General features: G+C 41.2%; 1 protein-coding gene across 6 annotated transcripts in view; it reads left to right on the top strand.

Moving 5' to 3' along the window:
- Nucleotides 1–20,781, top strand: part of LOC139758668 (uncharacterized) — a 260,280-nt gene that overhangs the window by 13,814 nt on the left and 225,685 nt on the right. For all 6 annotated transcript variants that reach the window (XM_071680307.1, XM_071680288.1, XM_071680282.1 and 3 more), the window contains exons 3-5: nt 2,478–2,561; nt 10,568–10,745; nt 20,257–20,354. In XM_071680307.1, coding sequence (XP_071536408.1) covers nt 2,478–2,561; nt 10,568–10,745; nt 20,257–20,354 — 360 coding nt within the window. The remainder of the gene's footprint in view (nt 1–2,477; nt 2,562–10,567; nt 10,746–20,256; nt 20,355–20,781) is intronic.

Raw genomic sequence — 20,781 nt, 5'->3', positions numbered from 1 at the left:
TATTTATTTGGACGATTTTTGCAGGGAAAAAATGCAATTGAGTGGGAGATGTATAAAAGAAAGAGACAGGAGGTCAAGAGAAAGGTGCAAGAGGTGAAAAAAAAGGGCAAATGAGAATTGGGGTGAGAGAGTATCATTAAATTTTAGGGAGAATAAAAAGATGTTCTGGAAGGAGGTAAATAAAGTGCGTAAGACAAGGGAACAAATGGGAACTTCAGTGAAGGGCACAAATGGGGAGATGATAACAAGTAGTGGTGATGTGAGAAGGAGATGGAGTGAGTATTTTGAAGGTTTGTTGAATGTGTTTGATGATAGAGTGGCAGATATAGGGTGTTTTGGTCGAGGTGGTGTGCAAAGTGAGAGGGTTAGGGAAAATGATTTGGTAAACAGAGAAGAGGTAGTAAAAGCTTTGCGGAAGATGAAAGCCGGCAAGGCAGCAGGTTTGGATGGTATTGCAGTGGAATTTATTAAAAAAGGGGGATGACTGTATTGTTGACTGGTTGGTGAGGTTATTTAATGTATGTATGACTCATGATGAGGTGCCTGAGGAATGGTGGAATGCGTGCATAGTGCCATTGTACAAAGGCAAAGGGGATAAGAGTGAGTGCTCAAATTACAGAGGTATAAGTTTGTTGAGTATTCCTGGTAAATTATATGGGAGGGTATTGATTGAGAGGGTGAAGGCATGTACAGAGCATCAGATTGGGGAAGAGCAGTGTGGTTTCAGAAGTGGTAGAGGATGTGTGGATCAGGTGTTTGCTTTGAAGAATGTATGTGAGAGATACTTAGAAAAGCAAATGGATTTGTATGTAGCATTTATGGATCTGGAGAAGGCGTATGATAGAGTTGATAGAGATGGTCTGTGGAAGGTATTAAGAATATATGGTGTGGGAGGAAAGTTGTTAGAAGCAGTGAAAAGTTTTTATCGAGGATGTAAGGCATGTGTACGTGTAGGAAGAGAGGAAAGTGATTGGTTCTCAGTGAATGTAGGTTTGCGGCAGGGGTGTGTGATGTCTCCATGGTTGTTTAATTTGTTTATGGATGGGGTTGTTAGGGAGGTGAATGCAAGAGTTTTGGAAAGAGGGGCAAGTATGAAGTCTGTTGGGGATGAGAGAGCTTGGGAAGTGAGTCAGTCGTTGTTTGCTGATGATACAGCGCTGGTGGCTGATTCATGTGAGAAACTGCAGAAGCTGGTGACTGAGTTTGGTAAAGTGTGTGGAAGAAGAAAGTTAAGAGTAAATGTGAATAAGAGCAAGGTTATTAGGTACAGTAGGGTTGAGGGTCAATTCAATTGGGAGGTGAGTTTGAATGGAGAAAAACTGGAGGAAGTGAAGTGTTTTAGATACCTGGGAGTGGATCTGGCAGCGGATGGAACCATGGAAGCGGAAGTGGATCATAGGGTGGGGGAGGGGGCGAAAATTCTGGGAGCCTTGAAGAATGTGTGGAAGTCGAGAACATTATCTCGGAAAGCAAAAATGGGTATGTTTGAAGGAATAGTGGTTCCAACAATGTTGTATGGTTGCGAGGCGTGGGCTATGTATAGAGTTGTGCGCAGGAGGATGGATGTGCTGGAAATGAGATGTTTGAGGACAATGTGTGGTGTGAGGTGGTTTGATCGAGTAAGTAACGTAAGGGTAAGAGAGATGTGTGGAAATAAAAAGAGCGTGGTTGAGAGAGCAGAAGAGGGTGTTTTGAAGTGGTTTGGGCACATGGAGAGAATGAGTGAGGAAAGATTGACCAAGAGGATATATGTGTTGGAGGTGGAGGGAACGAGGAGAAGAGGGAGACCAAATTGGAGGTGGAAAGATGGAGTGAAAAAGATTTTGTGTGATCGGGGCCTGAACATGCAGGAGGGTGAAAGGAGGGCAAGGAATAGAGTGAATTGGAGCGATGTGGTATACCGGGGTTGACGTGCTGTCAGTGGATTGCATCAAGGCATGTGAAGCGTCTGGGGTAAACCATGGAAGGCTGTGTAGGTATGTATATTTGCGTGTGTGGACGTATGTATATACATGTGTATGGGGGTGGGTTGGGCCATTTCTTTCGTCCGTTTCCTTGCGCTACCTCGCAAACGCGGGAGACAGCGGCAAAAAAAAAAAAACTATTTACAGAGTACAGTGCTGAAAGTAGCTATAAAAGTGTCCTGTAGACTGCAAATTGAATTATAAACAAACTGACTGCAGCTGTGTTTTAGTTATTGATTATCCATTAGGCCATGCAACTTTAAATGATTTTATATGGTATAGAGTACTCCAGTTACAAATTCTTCAATTTGGCCTTAGTATGATATACTTTTTCTTTAGTCTGTTACTTTTATTAGCCTATACACTGTTGATATTTTCATTTTGAGAGATACATGCTAATAGGCTCATAATGAACTAGAGTACAGTATTGTGTGTGTTTCTTGTGCATGTTTGATACTTGAATTTTTTCGTCAGAGGCTGTATTCTGTTTTTATTTTTTCTTTTCATTTTCAGGTTGAACGATTAAAACGTGAAAAAACACAGAAACAAAATCAGCTTGACACTCTTCAGCAAGCCTTAGACAACCAAAAGAGAAAGGTAATTCCTTGCATATGTGTTTACAAATTAGTGGAAATGGGGAGAGAGTTTTACATTTGTGGATCCTTCTTAGATTACCACTTTTATCATGCATTTTTTTTTTTCACTTCACTCCTAGTTTATAGATGTACTGTATTACCGTAGACAAATGGCCTTGCTTCTTTGCCTTGTCTTCCACATTTAATTATGATATTTTCAAGCTAATGCCAGTGAACTTTCCCTTGCCAATATCACCAAATATATTGTTTTTCTGTTGTCTGCAGTGGGCAAGCTTAAGACTGCTGAATTTTTTTGTGGGTGGGCAAGCTTAAGGTTGCTGACTTTTTTTTTGTGAGTAAGGCTATGTTTGGTTTCCATTTTTATAAATTAGTCCCTTTTTGGTCATGAACAGTTTTTGTTGCCTTCTATTGGATCCTATCCAGCAGACCTATATTTCTCCTGAAAAGAAATGACTAAATTGTTGAAGCAAATTTGAATTAATTTGAGTCTAATTTCTGTTACTTTATGTATGTAGTTCTTTATCTTTGTCCACATACCTGAAGGCTTTTTTTTTCTTTCAATAGAATATAGTTTCCACATATGACAGTGTTTCTAATGTTTTCTGCTTACAGAGTGGGTGCTCTGTCAGCCCCAAGTCCTTTTCTCAGGAAGATTTCTGTGATTACATTCATGCAAAATGATAGTTCTGGTTTTGTTGTATAGCATGGTATCTTATCTTCATTGCTGCCATTAGCTGGGTTTCTCTGTAACACCACTGTGCTTTGAGTTTTATTTCATGAATAAATTTAAGTACAGATGTAGACTGGATTTCTGTAGTGCCTAGTCACTTATTACCACAAATATATTCTCACTCTTGTATGGGAGAGTGTTTAATGAGGGTGATGACATGCACAGAGCTTCAGATTGGGGAGGAACAATGTAGCTTCAGGAATGGTAGAGGATGTATAGATCAGGTATTGCTTTGGAGAATATATGTGAGAAATATGTAGTGAAACAGGATTTGTATGTTGAATTTATAGGTTTGAAGAAAGCATATGATAGGGTTGATAGAGACGCACAGTGGAAGATGTTATGAATATGTGGTGTGGGAGAAAGGCTGCTAGAAGCAGCAAGGAGTTTTTATCAAGAAAGAAGGGCATGTGTACTATTGGGTAGAAAGGAGGGTGAGTGATTCTAGGTGAAGATGGGTTTGTGGCAGGGGTGTGTGATATCACCATTGCTATTTAGCTCATCTATGGATAGGATGATGAGGGAGATAAATGCAAGGGAGGAACAGGTATGCAGTCTGTTTTGGATAGGGAGCCTGGTGGGTGGTGAGTCACTTGTTTGGTGGTGACAGTTTGCTTGTGGCAGATACAAATGAGAAACTACAGAAGCTGGTGTTTGGGAGAGTGTGTGAAAGGAGAAAGTTAAGAGTAGATGTGAATAAAAGCAAGGTCATTAGGTTTAGTAGTGAAGGGAGACAGGTTATTTTGAATGTGCGTGTGAATGGAGAGAACTTGGAGGAAGCCATTCCTTCAGGTAAGTCATTGACATAGATCAAGAAGAGTAATGGTCCCAGAATTGATTCCTAGGCCATCCCACTAGTGACCTCCAACTGTATGGAGAAGGTTTCTCTAACATGTGATTTTTGTTCCCTTTCACCAAGATAAACAGTATTTGAAGGAGTCTTCCCCTTATTCTTGCATGGTAATCTAGCTTCTTAAACATCCTCCCATGCAGTACAGTATCAGGTGTTTACTGGCATTCATGATAAAAAAAATCCACTCAGCCACCTTTTTGTTTAAGACCGAACTCATTTTCTCATAGAAATCTAGTAGGCTTGTTACACATGATCTTTCCCTGAGAATGTTCTCTCACTTGTGTAATTCCTCCTCTGGTTATCTTTTCCACAACCTCACATATACTGAAGATGTGTATGATGTTCACCCTTTTGCATTTCCTTGGCACTTTGCCTTTCTCCAGCGACATCTTAATATTTCAAAAGGTCCGCTTAGTGTGTCTGCACACATCATCAACACATCTGGTGAAATTTCATTAAAACAATGAGCCTTGTATGGGTCAAGACCCTTTAGTATTCTTTTGATATCTTTTTAGATATCTCATTGTTTCTGAAGTCTCCTCCCCATCCCATTTCCCTAGTGTTGGAGCTGTGATAATTTCTACTGTGAAAACCCTGTCAGACTTGTCATTCAGTTCCTCACATATTTCTACATCATCCACAATTCTTCCCTGTGAATCCCCTAATCAGATTAGTTGCTGTTTTAGCGACAATAGTACTGGTTGTACCTCCCTAATCCAGCACTCTGTGGTCTGGCAACTCCCATCGTCTGGCACATTTTGAATCTGCTGCCGTTAGTCATTTGTTTGTGAATCTGCCACCAGGGTAGTGCTGTTAGCACTGCTAAAGTGCCAAGATCTGTTTACTCTATGGCCAAACTAATTGACAGTCCTCTTAACTTTTTGTATTCGGCTGTATTTTAGCCCTTCAGTATGTCGTCCAAGAGACCAAGAAGATGGTACTAGTGCTAATAAGTGTAAGAATAAATCATTATCTATGCTTGAAAAGGTGGAGTAACTGAAAAAATTAGGTAACGGAACTTCTGTAAAGACTTTGTGTGAGTACTATGAGATTGGATCATCAACTGTGTCTGACTTAGGGGTCAATGTCTGTTTTCTAGCATTTTCTTTGGTCCGGCAGTGGCCAGGTTCCAGGGTTGCTGGATTAAAGAGGTACAACCTGTGGGTAGTAATTGGTAGGCAGCCACCAACTAGGGAGATATATTACCGGTACTACCTGCCCGGGTATAGGGAGGATTAGGTGGTTTTCGAGTTGCACTTTTACTCAAGTAGCTCTCTTTTCTTTCTACCTCACCTACATGTGGACTGCAGGTATTCTGTCCACAAACATACAATCTCTCCTTGTCACAAATAACACTTGATAACACTTCATTCTTTGCAACCCTAGATATTCCTGTGGTTAGTGCTTTGCACTTGCCCTGCCTCTATTTTTTTCCTTTTCTCCCCATTCCTTTTTATCTCGTATATTCTTCATCCAGTCAATAAGATAACACAAGATTTACATCTGTGTAGCTCCTGTCTGTGTGACTCTGTGATAGGGAGCATTTCATTGGAATATGCTGTGTGCTTACTAGCTTTATTAGTATGAGAATTTTCATATCACTTCATTGAAAACTGATGTGTGTATGAGATAGGAATTGATCACTTGTATTGTACAACATTTTCAAAGAAATTGAAAGGTCAAACTTGGATGCTTTGCCATTTGTAGTGGCTGATCTTTTAGAACTTGAGTAAAGCTCTTCACTCATAAATAGCATGAAATCGATATATATATTTTTTCATACTTGATTGCCTTCTGTGTTACTGAGGAAGTGCCAGGAAACAGACAAAGAAAGACATGCACGCACACACACACATATGTATATATTATTTTAGTTATTATTCTTGATCGACGTTTCCAGCATCAGCAAGGTAGCGTCAGGAAACAGATGAAGAATGGCCCATACCCAAGTATATATAGATAAATGCCCATACACGCACATATACATACATATCAACATATACACATGTACATACATATACATATCTACATATATGCATATACATACATACACATACAAAGACCTATACACATATAAACATGTAGATATTCATACTTGCTTGCCTTTGTCCATTCCCGGCACTACCCCTCCCCATGGGGAGGTAGCGCTAGGAAAACAGACAAAAAAAAGGCCACATTCGTTCACACTCAGTCTTTCGCTGTCATGTACAATGTACAGTGCACCAAAACCACAGCTCCCTATCAACATCCAGGTCCCACAGACCTTGCCATGACATACCCCAAATGTTTCACATGCCCTGGTTCAGTCTATTGACAGTACGTCGACCCCAGTATACCACATCGTTCCAATTTTACTTTATTCCTTGCACACCTCTCACTTTCCTGTATGTTCAAGGCCCCAATCACTCAAAATCTTTTTCACTCCATCCTTCCACCTCGAATTTAGTCTCCCTTTTCTCCTTGTTCCCTCCACCTCTTTGTCAATCTTTCCTTGCTCATTCTCTCCATATGTCCAAGCCACCTCAATACACCCTCTTCTGCTCTCTCAATCACACTCTTTATTTCTACACATCTCTCTTAAACCCTTCATTACTTACTCGATCAAACCACCTCACACCACACGTTGTTCTCAGACATTTCATTTCCAGCACATCCACCCTCCTCTGTACAACCATGGCTATAGCCCATTCCTTGCAACCATATAATATTGTTGGAACTACTATTCAAACATACCCATTTTTGCTCTCCAAGATAATGCTCTCACTTTCCACATATTCTTCATTGCTTCTAGAACCTTCTTTCCCTCCCCCACCCTGTGACCCACCTCTGCTTCCGTGGTTTCATTCACTGCCAAGGAATTGAGTGAATTGGAATGATATGATATACTGGGGTTGACATGCTTTCAATGGACTGAACTAGGGCATGTGAAATGTCTGGGGTAAACCATGGAAAGGTCTGTGAGGCCTGGATGTGGATAGGGAACTGTGGTTTTGGTGCATTACACATGACAGCTAGAGACTGAGTGTGAACGAAAGTGGCCTTTTTCGTCTGTTTTCCTAGCGCTACCTCACTGAAGCAGGGGATAGCGATGCTCTTTCCTGTGGGGCGGGGCTGCACCAGGAATGGATGAAGGCAAGCAAGTATGAATATGTACATGTATATATGTATGTATATGTCTGTGTATGTGTATGTATATGTATGTGCATGTATATATGTTGATATGCATGTGTGGTGGGGTAGTGACAGGAATGGATGAAGGCAGCAAGTATGAATATGTACATGTGTATATATGTATATGTCTGTGTATGTATATGTATGTATATGTTGAAATGTATAGGTATGTATATGAGCATGTGTGGATGTTTATGTATATACTTGTGTATGTGGGTGGGTTGAGCCATTATTTCGTCTGTTTCCTTGCGCTACCTCACTGACGCAGGAGACAGCAACTAAGTATGATGAATAAAATATTTCTTTTTTACTTTGTCGCTGTCTCTCGCGCTAGCGAGGTAGTGCAGGTAAACAAACGAAAGAATGACCCAACCCACCCAAATACACATGTATATACATAAATGCCCATACAGGCACATATACTTACCTATACATTTCAACATATGCATACATATACATACACAGACATATACATATATACACATGTACATATTCATATTTGCTCCCTTCGTCTATTCCCATTGCCACCCCACCACACATGAAATGACACCCCCCTCCCCTGTGTATGTGCAAGACAGCACTAGGAAAAGACAACAAAGGCCACATTCTAGCTGTCATGTATAATGCACGGAAACCACAGCTCCCTTTCCACATCCAGGCCCTACAAAACTTTCCATGGTTTACCCCAGATGTTTCACATGCCCTGATTCAATCCATTGACAGCACGTCGACCCCGGTATACCACATCGTTCCAATTCACTCTATTCCTTATACACCTTTCACCCTCTTGTATGTTCAGGCCCCGATCGCTCAAAATTTTTTTCACTCCATCCTTCCACCTCCAATTTGGTCTCCCACCTCCTCGTTCCCTCCACCATTGACACATATATCCTCTTTGTCAATCTTTCCTTACTCATTCTCTCCATGTGACCAAACCATTTCAATACACCCTCTTCTCTCGCAACCACACTCTTTTTATTACCACACATCTCTCTTACCCTTTCATTACTTAATCAAACCACCTCACACCACATATTGTCCTCAAACATCTCATTTCCAACACATCCACTCTCCTCTGCACAACCCTATCTATAGCCCATGCCTTGCAACCATATAGCAGTGTTGGAACCACTATCCCTTCAAACATACCCATTTTTGCTCCCTGAGATAACGTTTTCACCTTCCACACATTCTTCAGCACTCCCAGAACCTTTGCCCCCTCCCCACACTATGACTCACTTCCGCTTCCATGGTTCCATCCGCTGCTAAATCCACTCCCAGATATCTAAAACGCTTCACTTCCTCCAGTTTTTCTCCATTCAAACTTACCTCCCAGTTGACTTGTCCCTCAACCCTACTGAACCTGATAACCTTGCTCTTATTCACATTTACTCTCAGCTTTCTTCTTTCACACACTTTACCAAACTCAGACACCAGCTTCTGCAGTTTCTCACCCGAATCAGCCACCAGTGCTGCATTATCAGCGAACAGCAACTAACTCACTTCCCAAGCCCTCTCATCCACAACAAACTGCATACTTGCCCCTCTTTCCAAAACTCATGCATTCATCTCCCTAACAATCCCATCCATAAACAAATTAAACAACCATGGAGACATCAGGCACCCCTGCTGCAAACCAACATTCACTGAGAACCAATCACTTTCCTCTCTTCCTACTCATACACATGCCTTATATCCTTGATAAAAACATTTCACTGCTTCTAGCAACTTATCTCCCACACCATATACTCTTAATACCTTCCACAGAGCATCTCTATCAACTCTATCCTATGCCTTCTCCAGATCCATAAATGCTACATACAGATCCATCTGTTTTTTCTAAGTATTTCTCACATGCATTCTTCAAAGCAAACACCTGATCCACACATCCTCTACCACTTCTGAAACCACACTGCTCTTCCCCAATCTGATGCTCTGTACATGCCTTCACCCTCTCAATCACTACCTTCCCATATAATTTCCCAGGAATGCTCAACAAACTTATACCTCTTTAATTTGAGCACTCACCTTTATCCCCTTTGCCTTTATACAAAGGCACTATGCATGCATTCCACCAGTCCTCAGGGACTTCACTGTGAACCATACATACATTGAATATTCTCGCCAACCAGTCAACAACACAGTCACCCCTTTTTTGATAAATTCCACTGCAATACCATCCAAGCCGCCTTGCCAACTTTCATCTTCCACAAAGCTTTCACTCTGTTTATCAAACCATTTTCCCTGACCCTCTCACTTTGCACACCACCTTGACCAAAACACCCTATATCTGCCACTGTCATCATACACATTCAACAAACCTTCATAATACTCACTCCATCTCCTTTGCACTTCACCACTATATATGTATATATGTGCATGTATGGGCATTTATGTATATATATATGTGTATATGAGTGGATGGGCCATTCTTTGTCTGTTTCCTGGCACTACCTTGCTGATGCAGGAAACAGCGATTAAGAGTAATGAATAATGAATGATATACATACACATACATTTTTTTCATACTGTTTGTCATTTCCCGCATTAGCGAGGTAGTGTTAAGAACAGAGGACTGATCCTTTGAGGGAAAATCCTCACTTGGCCCCCTTCTCTGTTCCTTTTTTGAAAAATTAAAAAAAACGAGAGGGAAGGACTTCCAGCCCCCCGCTTTCTCCCCTTTTAGCCTCCTTTTACGACAAGTAGGGAAAACATGGGAAGCATTTTTTCTCCCCATCCCCAGGGATCCATCCTTGCTTGCCTTCATCCTTTCCTAATGCCACCCTGCCTCACAGGAAACCACAAATGCATGAGGGAAATCTATGTAGCTATTGGAATTTATGCAAGATGTAATGGTTGGATGTTGAGTTTTGTAATTCCTAATTGCTTCCACCAGCTAAGTGAGGTAGCGTTAAGAACAAAAGAATGATGGTCTAACTTGCATGCATCAGCATTCTTGGTGTCATGTATAGTTTACAGCCAAATCCCACAAACTTTCCTATGATATAACTTGAAGGTCATATTGTGGTTAGCCTATCTATCTATCTCTGATGCAAATTTCTTCTAGGAACTCCCTCAAGGGGATGATCATTGCAAAAGAGTCTCCTAAATGGTGAACTCCAATTATTGATTATATATAACATAAATCCATTTTTCACATTGTAGGCACAGTCAGTTGGGGAAAAAGAACAAGCTGCCATTTTACTTTGAGTGTTTGATAATCATATGTAATACCTAATTTCTTATCCAATAGACTGATGATAGCATTAAGGAGAAACAGGCCTTGGAGAAAGAGATAGAGCAGTTAGGTCGTAACTGTGAGCAGCTCCATCAGCAGTTGCAAAGGGTACAACATGACCATGTCTCCTCAAGCATCACTCTGCTGCCTCCACGTCAGACTACAGTCATGGACTCTCATGCATCTCAGTCAGGTGAATTGCTGGCCTCATCAGGTATTGGTTCAATGTCTTGATTCACCAAACTTGCTGATGACTTGAACTCATTCTGGATATCTCTCCATTTACAGTTTGAGCATGAGAAATGTGATGAAATATAACGGTTAATTGCTTACTCAAAACTTGTGTAAACAGTTTAGTTATTACTTAGGTAGTCATAATATATGAATTTCTTTCCCTGTTGAATGTTTTTGTTTCCTCCATTTGTTAAATCATTCAACATATATCTTTTTATTTGTACCTAATTCCTTTCTACAGCTGATTGACAGCACATACCTTATAATATTCTTTATCCTAAATCTTAGATTAATTCTATCCTTGGAGATAGTGTAGTAAGAAACCTATCCATGTATATCTCCCGATTATAAGAGGCAGCTAAGAGCAGAGTGAAAGCTGGAAACTCTCCTTTTCATGTATTATCTTTTTGTAAGAACAATAACAAAGAACCAATCAAGGATTTCTCCAAAGCTCACGCTTGGGTGTAAAAGCATGTGGATGTAACCAGGAAGAGAAGTTAGGAGAGGCAGGAATGTGGATGTTGTTTCTCTGAGTGAAACTGTGTTGAAGGGGAAGGAGCAAAAATGGCTGGGGAATGATCAGGGTTAAAGTCTAGAGTTAGTGTAAGGGCAAGAGCAAAAGAGGGCATGGCACCTCTGCTGAAGGAGATGCTTTGGGACTGTGGTAAAGATTGTTAAGAGCTGGGTGATTGTTAGTCCTTTTGCACCTGGTAGTGAAATGAATGAAGAAGAAAGCATTGTTCTTGTAGGAGATGAATGAATGATTCAGCAAGGGATCATACATGGTGCAAAGGAATTTGAATGGAAGTTTTGATGATGCTGTATTTGAGGGTATAGTTGAGGGCATGGAGTACTTAGTGTTTGTGAAAATGAGGAACAACTTGTTATTTGCGGAAAAAGAATTCGTGATTAGGAATACTTAGTTTAAAAAATGGTGCATACATAAGTATACATGAATGAGTGGGGTTAAGGGTCATTGGGTATTCATGAAGTATGTGTTAGTTGACAGGCATGGATAGGACAGGTTATTGGAAGTCAGTGTGCTCTGAGGGGTAGCAGATGGGATATATGATAATTTTTTATTTGATAAGAGTATTAAAGCTTATTGCTTTTCAGAAAATGTTTTAGAAGGAGGTTAGTAATAGTGTGAGTAAGATGAGAACATGACATTGGTGAAGGGGCAGATGTGGTAATGGTAACAGGTAGAGGTTAGGTGAAAGAGATGGAATGAGTACTTTGAAGGATTGTTGAATGTATTTGATAACAGAATGGCAGAAATGGGGTGTTTGGGTTGGGGAGGTATATGAAGTGAGAGAGTCATGGCAAGTGGTTTGGGTGAAAAGAGAAGAGGTGATGAAATCCTTGCATAGGATGAAGTGTGACAAGGCAGTAGGAGTCAATGGTATTGCAGTTGAATTTCTGTAAAAGGATGACTGTGTTGTTGATTGGTTAATCACAATTTTCATTGTATGTATGGATCATGGTGAGGTGCCTGAGGATTGGAAAAATGCCTATATAATGCCACTGTCTAAAGGCAAGGGGGAAAAAATAAATGTTTGAATTACAGAGGTATCATTTGTTGAGTTTGTCTTTAAATTGTATGGGAGCATTGATTTTAATAAGAGGGTGGTGGCATGTACAAAGCTTCAGATTGGGGAGCAACAGTTTGACCTCAGTATTGATGGAGGATAAGTGGACTAGGTGTTTGCTCTGAAGAATGTGTGTAAGTACTTGGTGAAGCAGATGTAGTTGCGTGTGGGATTTGTAGATCTAGGAGAACGTGATAAGGTTGACAAAGATGCCATGTAAAAGGTGTTATGAATATATGGTGTGGGAAGGAAGCTGCTAGAAGCATTGAAAAGTGTTTTCAATAGAGTAAGTCATATATGTGAGTTGGAAGATAGAAGGGTATTTGGTTCCACGTGAAGGTGATAGTCTGTGGCCAGGGTGTGTGATGTCACTAAGGTTATTAAACTTGTTTATGGTTGGGGTAGAAGAGAGAGGGGCTGGTATGCAGTATATTGGTGATGGGGAGCCTGGGAGATGATTCAGTTGTTGCTTGTTGATAACATGGCACTGGTGGCAGATTTGAGTGAGAAACTGTAGAATTTGATGTCTGAGTTTGGGATAGTGTGTGAAATAAAACAGTAGAGAGCAAATATGAATCGAAGCAAGGTTATTAGGTTTAGCAGTGCAAAGTAACAGGTTAGTTGGGTTGTGAGTTAAATTTAGAAATTTTGGAGAAAGTGGTGTTTTAGATAACTGGGAGTAGTGTGGCAGAGGCAATGGTTCTGGGAGCATTAAGAAATGTGTGGAAAGTCACTGTCTTTGAGGGTGAAGATGGGTATGTTTGAAGATGAAGTAGTTTAGTACATAGTAGAAGAGTCTTTAGGTCCCTCAATAGAATAATGATGGGTAGAGACGCAAGTAAGAAAGTGAAGAAAGAAATAAGGGACAGGAGAATCATGGTCCTTCCAACCCTGACCTATCCAGCTGTAACATGGACGTGGAATGAGTCATGGTGGTCAAGAATCCAGTCTGTGGAAATGAATTATTTAAGAGGAGCATATGGTATGTCTGGATGGCATGAAGAAAGAATGAGGAGGTGTAGGAGAGATGTGCTATAGCAGAGAATGAATGGTGGAGTTGTAGAGTAGGTGAAGCATAATACTTTGAGGTGGTTTGAGCATTTGGAAAGAATGCAAGGCAGAGTTTACAAGGAAAGTGTATGATAGCATGATTAAAGGAGTTGGTGTGAGAGGAAGACCACCTGTGACATGGTGAAATAGAATGGAAGAGTTCTGGAGGGAGAGAAATGTTGGAAGAATGCATGGAATGGTGTTTGCAAGGGAAGCATGTAAAGACAGGGTGAAGTGGAGACTCTTTTGCCTTGGCCACACCCTTGATGAGAGTTCCAGGAGGGATTGGCATCAGAGATATAGAATGATAGGAATAGAAGTCCTGACAGGGATGTATAGAATTCTAACTAACTAATCAGCAATAGAGCCCACCCTTAAGAAATTCATTGCAGTTCTATCCACTCCCGCTGTTCCTTGCAACATTTCATCTTAAGCAAGACTTTCACCATCTCCTCTCTTTTCACCATACCGCTTGCCATGACTCTCAGTTTGCATATCTCCCTGACCCAAACGTCCTATATCTGCCACCTATCATCAAACACAGTCAGTCCTTCAAAGTTCTCCTTCCAACTCTTCTTCACCATTTCTCTGCATTTTACCACTTCCCATTTGCCTCTGTCACCAATGTTCCCATATGTTCTCTTGTTTTTCTCAAACTATTAACCATTTTCCAAACATTCTCTTATTCTTCATAAAGTTTGCTGATATTCACTCAACTAAATTCTCATTTACCCTCTTTTTCAGCTCCTGGATTTGTGGATTTGACCTTTTGACACATTCTCTTATACCTCTCCCATTCACTTGAACTCTTTCTTTGTAAGTACTGCCTGTATACCCTCCCATTCACTTGAATTCTTTCTTTGTAAGTACTACTGCCTGTACACTTCTCTTTTTCACTAGTAACTTTACTTCATCATTCCACCTCTCACTTCCTTCTCTCACCTGCATACTTCCTACGTTCTGCATGCCACACACTTTTCTCATACATGTTTTGGAAGGAGGTAAATAGAGTGCGTAAGACGAGAGAACAAATGGGAACATCGGTGAAGGGGGCTAATGGGAAGGTAATAACAAGTAGTGGTGATGTGAGAAGATGGAGTGAGTATTTTGAAGGTTTGTTGAATGTGTTAGATGATAGAGTGGCAGATATAGAGTGTTTTGGTCAAGGTGGTGTGAAAAGTGAGAGGGTTAGGGAGAATGATTTGGTAAAAAGGGAAGAGGTAGTGAAAACTTTGCGGAAGATGAAAGCCGGCAAGGCGGCGGGTTTGGATGGTATTGCAGTGGAATCTATTAAAAAAGGGGGTGACTGTGTTGTTGACTGATTGGTGAGGATATTCATTGTATGTATGGCTCATGGCGAAGTGCCTGAGGGTTGGCGGAATGCATGCGTAGTGCCATTGTACAAAGGCAAAGGGGATAAAGGTGAGTGTTCAAATTAAAGGGGTACAAGTTTGTTGAGTATTCCTGGTAAATTATATGGGAGGGTATTGATTGAGAGGGTGAAGGCATGTACAGAGCATCAGATTGGGGAAGAGCAGTGTGGTTTCAGAAGTGGTAGAGGATGTGTGGATCAGGTGTTTGCTTTGAAGAATGCATGTGAGAAATACTTAGAAAAGCAAATGGATTTGTATGTAGCATTTATGGATCTGGAGAAGGCATATGATAGAGTTGATAGAGATGCTCTGTGGAAGGTACTAAAAATATATGGTGTGGGAGGCAAGTTGTTAGAAGCAGTGAAAAGTTTTTATTGAGGATGTAAGGCATGTGTACATGTAGGAAGAGAGGAAAGTGATTGGTTCTCAGTGAATGTTGGTTTGCGGCAGGGGTGTGTGATGTCTCCATGGTTGTTTAATTTGTTTATGGATGGGGTTGTTAGGGAGGTGAATGCATGAGTTTTGGAAAGAGGGGCAAGTATGCATGCAGTCTGTTGTGGTTGAGAGAGTTCGGGAAGTGAGTCAGTTGTTGTTTGCTGATGATACAGCGCTGGTGGCTGATTCATGCGAGAAACTGCAGAAGCTGGTGACTAAGTTTGGTAAAGTGTGTGAAAGAAGGAAGTTAAGAGTAAATGTGAATAAGAGCAAGGTTATTAGGTACAGTAGGGTTGAGGGTCAAGTCAATTGGGAGGTAAGTTTGAATGGAGAAAAACTGGAGGAAGTAAAGTGTTTTAGATATCTGGGAGTGGATCTGGCAGCGGATGGAACCATGGAAGTGGAAGTGAATCATAGGGTGGGGGAGGGGGCGAAAATTCTGGGAGCCTTGAAGAATGTTTGTAAGTCGAGAACATTATCTCCGAAAGCAAAAATGGGTATGTTTGAAGGAATAGTGGTTCCAACAATGTTGTATGGTTGTGAGGTGTGGGCTATGGATAGAGTTTTGTGCAGGAGGATGGATGTGCTGGAAATGAGATGTTTGAGGACAATATGTGGTGTGAGGTGTTTTGATCGAGTAAGTAATGTAAGGGTAAGAGAGATGTGTGGAAATAAAAAGGGTGTGGTTGAGAAAGCAGAAGAGGGTGTTTTGAAATGGTTTGGGCACATGGAGAGAATGAGTGAGGAAAGATTGACCAAGAGGATATATGTATTGGAGGTGGAGGGAACGAGGAGAAGTGGGTGACCAAATTGGAGGTGGAAAGATGGAGTGAAAAAGATTTTGAGTGATCGGGGCCTGAACATGCAGGAGGGTGAAAGGCGGGCAAGGAATAGAATGAATTGGATCTATGTGGTATACCGGGGTCGACGTGCTGTCAGTGGATTGAATCAGGACATGTGAAGTGTCTGGGTTATGTACAGGTATGTATATTTGCGTGTGTGGACGTGTATGTATATACATGTGTATGGGGGTGGGTTGGGCCATTTGTTTTGTCTGTTTCCTAGTGCTTGCTCGCAAACGCTGGAGACAACAACAAAGCAAAATAAAAAAAAAATATATATATAAGTTTGTTGAGTATTCCTAGGAAATTATATGGGAGGGTATTGATTGAGAGGGTGAAGGCATGTACAGAGCATCAGATTGGGGAAGAGCGATGTGGTTTCAGAAGTGGTAGAGGATCTGTGGATCAGTTTTTGCTTTGAAGAATGTGAGAAACACTTAGAAAATGAGAAATACTTAGAAAACAAATGGATTTGTATGTAGCATTTATGGATCTGGAGAAGGCATAATATAGAGGTGATAGAGATGCTCTGTGGAAGATATTAAGAGTATATGGCATGGGAGGCAAGTTGCTGGAAGCAGTGAAAAGTTTTTATCAAGGATGTAAGGCATGTGTACGAGTAGGAAGAGAGGAAAGTGATTACTTCTCAGTGAATGTTGGTTTGTGGCAGGGTTGCATGATGTCTCCATGGTTGTTTAATATGTTTATGGATGGGGTTGTTAGGGAGATAAATGCAAGAGTTTTGGAGAGACGGGCAAGTCTGCAGTCTGTTGTGGATGAGAGGGCTTGGGAAGTGAGTCAGTTGTTGTTCGCTGATGATACAGCGCTGGTGGCTGATTCGGGTGAGAAACTGCAGAAGCTGGTGACTGAGTTTGGTGAAGTGTGTGAAAGAAGAAAGCTGAGAGTAAACGTGAATAAGAGCAAGGTTATTAGGTACAGTAGGGTTGAGGGACAAGTCAATTGGGAGGTAAGTTTGAATGGAGAAAAACTGGAGGAAGTGAAGTGTTTTAGATATCTGGGAGTGGATTTGGCAGCGGATGGAACCATGGAAGTGGAAGTGAGTCACAGGATGGGGGAGGCGGTGAAAGTTTTGGGAGCATTGAAAAATGTGTGGAAAGAGAGAACATAATCTCGGAAAACAAAAATGGGTATGTTTGAATGAATAGTGGCTCCAACAATGTTATATGGTTGCGAGGTGTGGGCTATAGATAGGGTTGTGCGGAGGAGGGTGGATGTGCTGGAAATGAGATGTTTGAGGACACTATGTGGTGTGAGGTGGTTTGATGGAGTAAGTAATGAAAGGGTAAGAGAGGTGTGTGGTAATAAAAAGAGTGTGGTTGAGAGAGCAGAAGAGGGTGTATTGAAATTGTTTGGTCACATGGAGAGAATGAGTGAGGAAAGATTGACCAAGAGGATATATGTGTCAGAGGTGGAGGGAACAAGAAGTGGGAGACCAAATTGGAGGTGGAATGATGGAGTGAAAAAGATTCTGAGTAATCGGAGCCTGAACAAGCAGGAGGGTGAAAGGCTTGCAAGGAATAGAGTGAATTGGAACAATGTGGTATACCGGGGTCGACGTGCTGTCAATGAAATGAAGCAGGGCATGTGAAGCATCTGGGGTAAACCATGGAAAGTTTTGTGGGGCCTGGATGTGGAAAGGGAGCTGTGGTTTCGGTGCATTATACATGACAGCTAGAGACTGAGTGTGAATGAATGTGGCTTTTGTTGTCTTTTCTTAGCACTACCTCACGAGCATGTGGGGGGAGGGGGTTGTCATTCCATGTGTGGCGGGGTGGCGACAGGAATGAATAGAGGCAGCAAGTATGAATTGTGTACATGTGTATATATATGTATATGTCTGTGTATGTATATGTATGTATACGTTGAAATGTATAGGTATGTATATTTGTGTGTGTGGACGTGTATGTATATACATGTGTATGTGGGTGGCTTAGGACATTCTTTCATCTGTTTCCTTGTGTTATCTCGCTAACGTGGGAGACAGCGACAAAGTATGATAATAAGAAATAGATAATTCTCACCCACTACCCAACCTTCATTTGCCATTATACACTCAGTCCCTCCTGGAATCTCTTCACACAGGCCTCTTTTACAGGTTCACTTACTTTCGACACCCTCTTCTCATCCTCGTCATTTCCTCTTCCAAAATCCTCTACAAATCTTCATCCTCTCTTATGCTAGGTAATGATCAGAATCCCACCAGCTGATCCTCTCAGCACATTCATAACCCAGAGTTTCTCTTTTGCACCCCTATCATGTAATCCAGAAAGGCCCACTTACCATCTTTCCTACTCCACATATATTTATGTATTACCCTTTTCTAAACCAGGTGTTCCCAGTCACTATTCCTTTTTCAGCACACAACTCCACAAGCTGTTCACCATTGCCTTACACCTTACTAAATACTCCATCTGCCCCATTTATACCCTTAACTGCTACATAACCCATATTCATATTACCCCTCACTAATACCTGATGCCATGTATTAAAACTGCTGACACACTTTTGCTTTGCTGCTCCCGAAACATTTATCTCTCTTCATCATTCCTCTTGTGGTCAATTGCATGAACAGTAATCACCTACTTCTTGTGATTCTTTTTCTTTTTTGCCTTCATCAGTTTGGGGCTCTCTTCCTTACATTCTGTCTCATATTCCCACAGCTGCTGTAACAATGATGGTATTTATTTATTTATTTTGCTTTGTCGCTGTCTCCCGCGTTTGCGAGGTAGCGCAAGGAAACAGACGAAAGAAATGGCCCAACCCACCCTCATACACATGTATATACATATACATCCACACACGCAAATATACATACCTATACATCTCAATGTACACATATATATACACACACAGACATATACATATATACACATGTACATAATTCATACTGTCTGCCTTTATTTATTCCCATCGCCACCTCGCCACACATGGAATAACATCCCCCTCCCCCCTCATGTGTGTGAGGTAGCGCTAGGAAAAGACAACAAAGGCCCCATTCGTTCACACTCAGTCTCTAGCTGTCATGTAATAATGCCCGAAACCACAGCTCCCTTTCCACATCCAGGCCCCACAGAACTTTCCATGGTTTACCCCAGATGCTTCACATGTACCGATTCAATCCATTGACAGCACGTCAAGCCCAGTATACCACATCGATCCAATTCACTCTATTCCTTGCCCTCCTTTCACCCTCCTGCATGTTAAGGCCCTGATCACTCAAAATCTTTTTCACTCCATCTTTCCACCTCCAATTTGGTCTCCCACTTCTCCTCATTCCCTCCACCTCCGACACATATATCCTCTTGGTCAATCTTTCCTCACTCATTCTCTCCATGTGCCCAAACCATTTCAAAACACCCTCTTCTGCTCTCTCAACCACGCTCTTTTTATTTCCACACACCTCTCTTACCCTTACATTACTTACTCGATCAAACCACCTCACACCACATATTGTCCTCAAACATCTCATTTCCAGCACATCCACCCTCCTGCGCACAACTCTATCCATAGCCCACACCTCGCAACCATACAACATTGTTGGAACCACTATTCCTTCAAACATACCCATTTTTGCTTTCGGAGATAATGTTCTCGACTTCCAAACATTCTTCAAGGCTCCCAGGATTTTTGCCCCCTCCCCCACCCTATGATTCACTTCCGCTTCCATGGTTCCATCCGCTGCCAGATCCACTCCCAGATATCTAAAACACTTTACTTCCTTCAGTTTTTCTCCATTCAAACTTACCTCCCAATTTACTTGACCGTCAACCCTACAGTACCTAATAACCTTGCTCTTATTCACATTTACTCTTAACTTTCTTCTTTCACACACTTTACCAAACTCAGTCACCAGCTTCTGCAGTTTCTGCAGTATCCTCTCAATATCTTTAGTCATCCCAGACCAAATTGACATTTTCAAACCATTCATCCCCATTACCGTTGATCTTTGTTCACTTCAAAGCTAGAACATCCAGCTTTATTTCCTCAAACATGTTACTTATCTCTGCCTTGGTTACGTTACATCCAAATGCAGTCAGCCACCCCAGTTTGAATCTAGAGAGAAGATGCCCACTCCTAGCTTTGCTCTGTCCTCTGTATATATGATGTTCATTTATATTTTACATTTCAATGAAATATGAATATAAAAATTTTTTCTTCAGGGGAGGAAATGGACAACTTGCGAAAGAAGTTGGAGGAATTGACACGTGAAAATAAGGACTTGCAGGCTAAGTTGTCAGAGCAAAGTGTTCCCCGTCAGGTAATTTTTAACAGGACATTTGAATCTGATTCAACATTCAAGTATTAGATTTACATATACGTATACAGTGATATCTTTTCATGTAAATATCAAATTATTAAGTAAATGAAAATGCTTTGAGTTCTTAGGATTGTGGACTAAGGGAGAATTTTTTATTTTATAAAGAAGGAGGTGGGTAGATTAGAAAGGGTGATGAGTGGTGGATAAATAAGTAAAGTTGATAGTGAAAGAGAAAAGAGAGGCATTTGGATGATACTTCCAAGGAAGGAGTGCAAATGACCAGGAGATGTATAAGAGAAAGCAACAGGAGGTCAAGAGGAAGGTGCAAGAGTTGAAAAAGAGGGCAAGTGAGAGTTGGGGTGAGAGAGTATCATTAAACTTTTAGGAGAATAAAAAGATGTATTGGAAAGAGGTAAATAATGTGCGT

The sequence above is a fragment of the Panulirus ornatus genome, chromosome 2 (genome assembly GCF_036320965.1).
Source record: "Panulirus ornatus isolate Po-2019 chromosome 2, ASM3632096v1, whole genome shotgun sequence".
Taxonomy (NCBI): Eukaryota; Metazoa; Arthropoda; class Malacostraca; order Decapoda; family Palinuridae; genus Panulirus; species Panulirus ornatus.
This window is presented reverse-complemented; position numbering and strand designations above follow the sequence as displayed.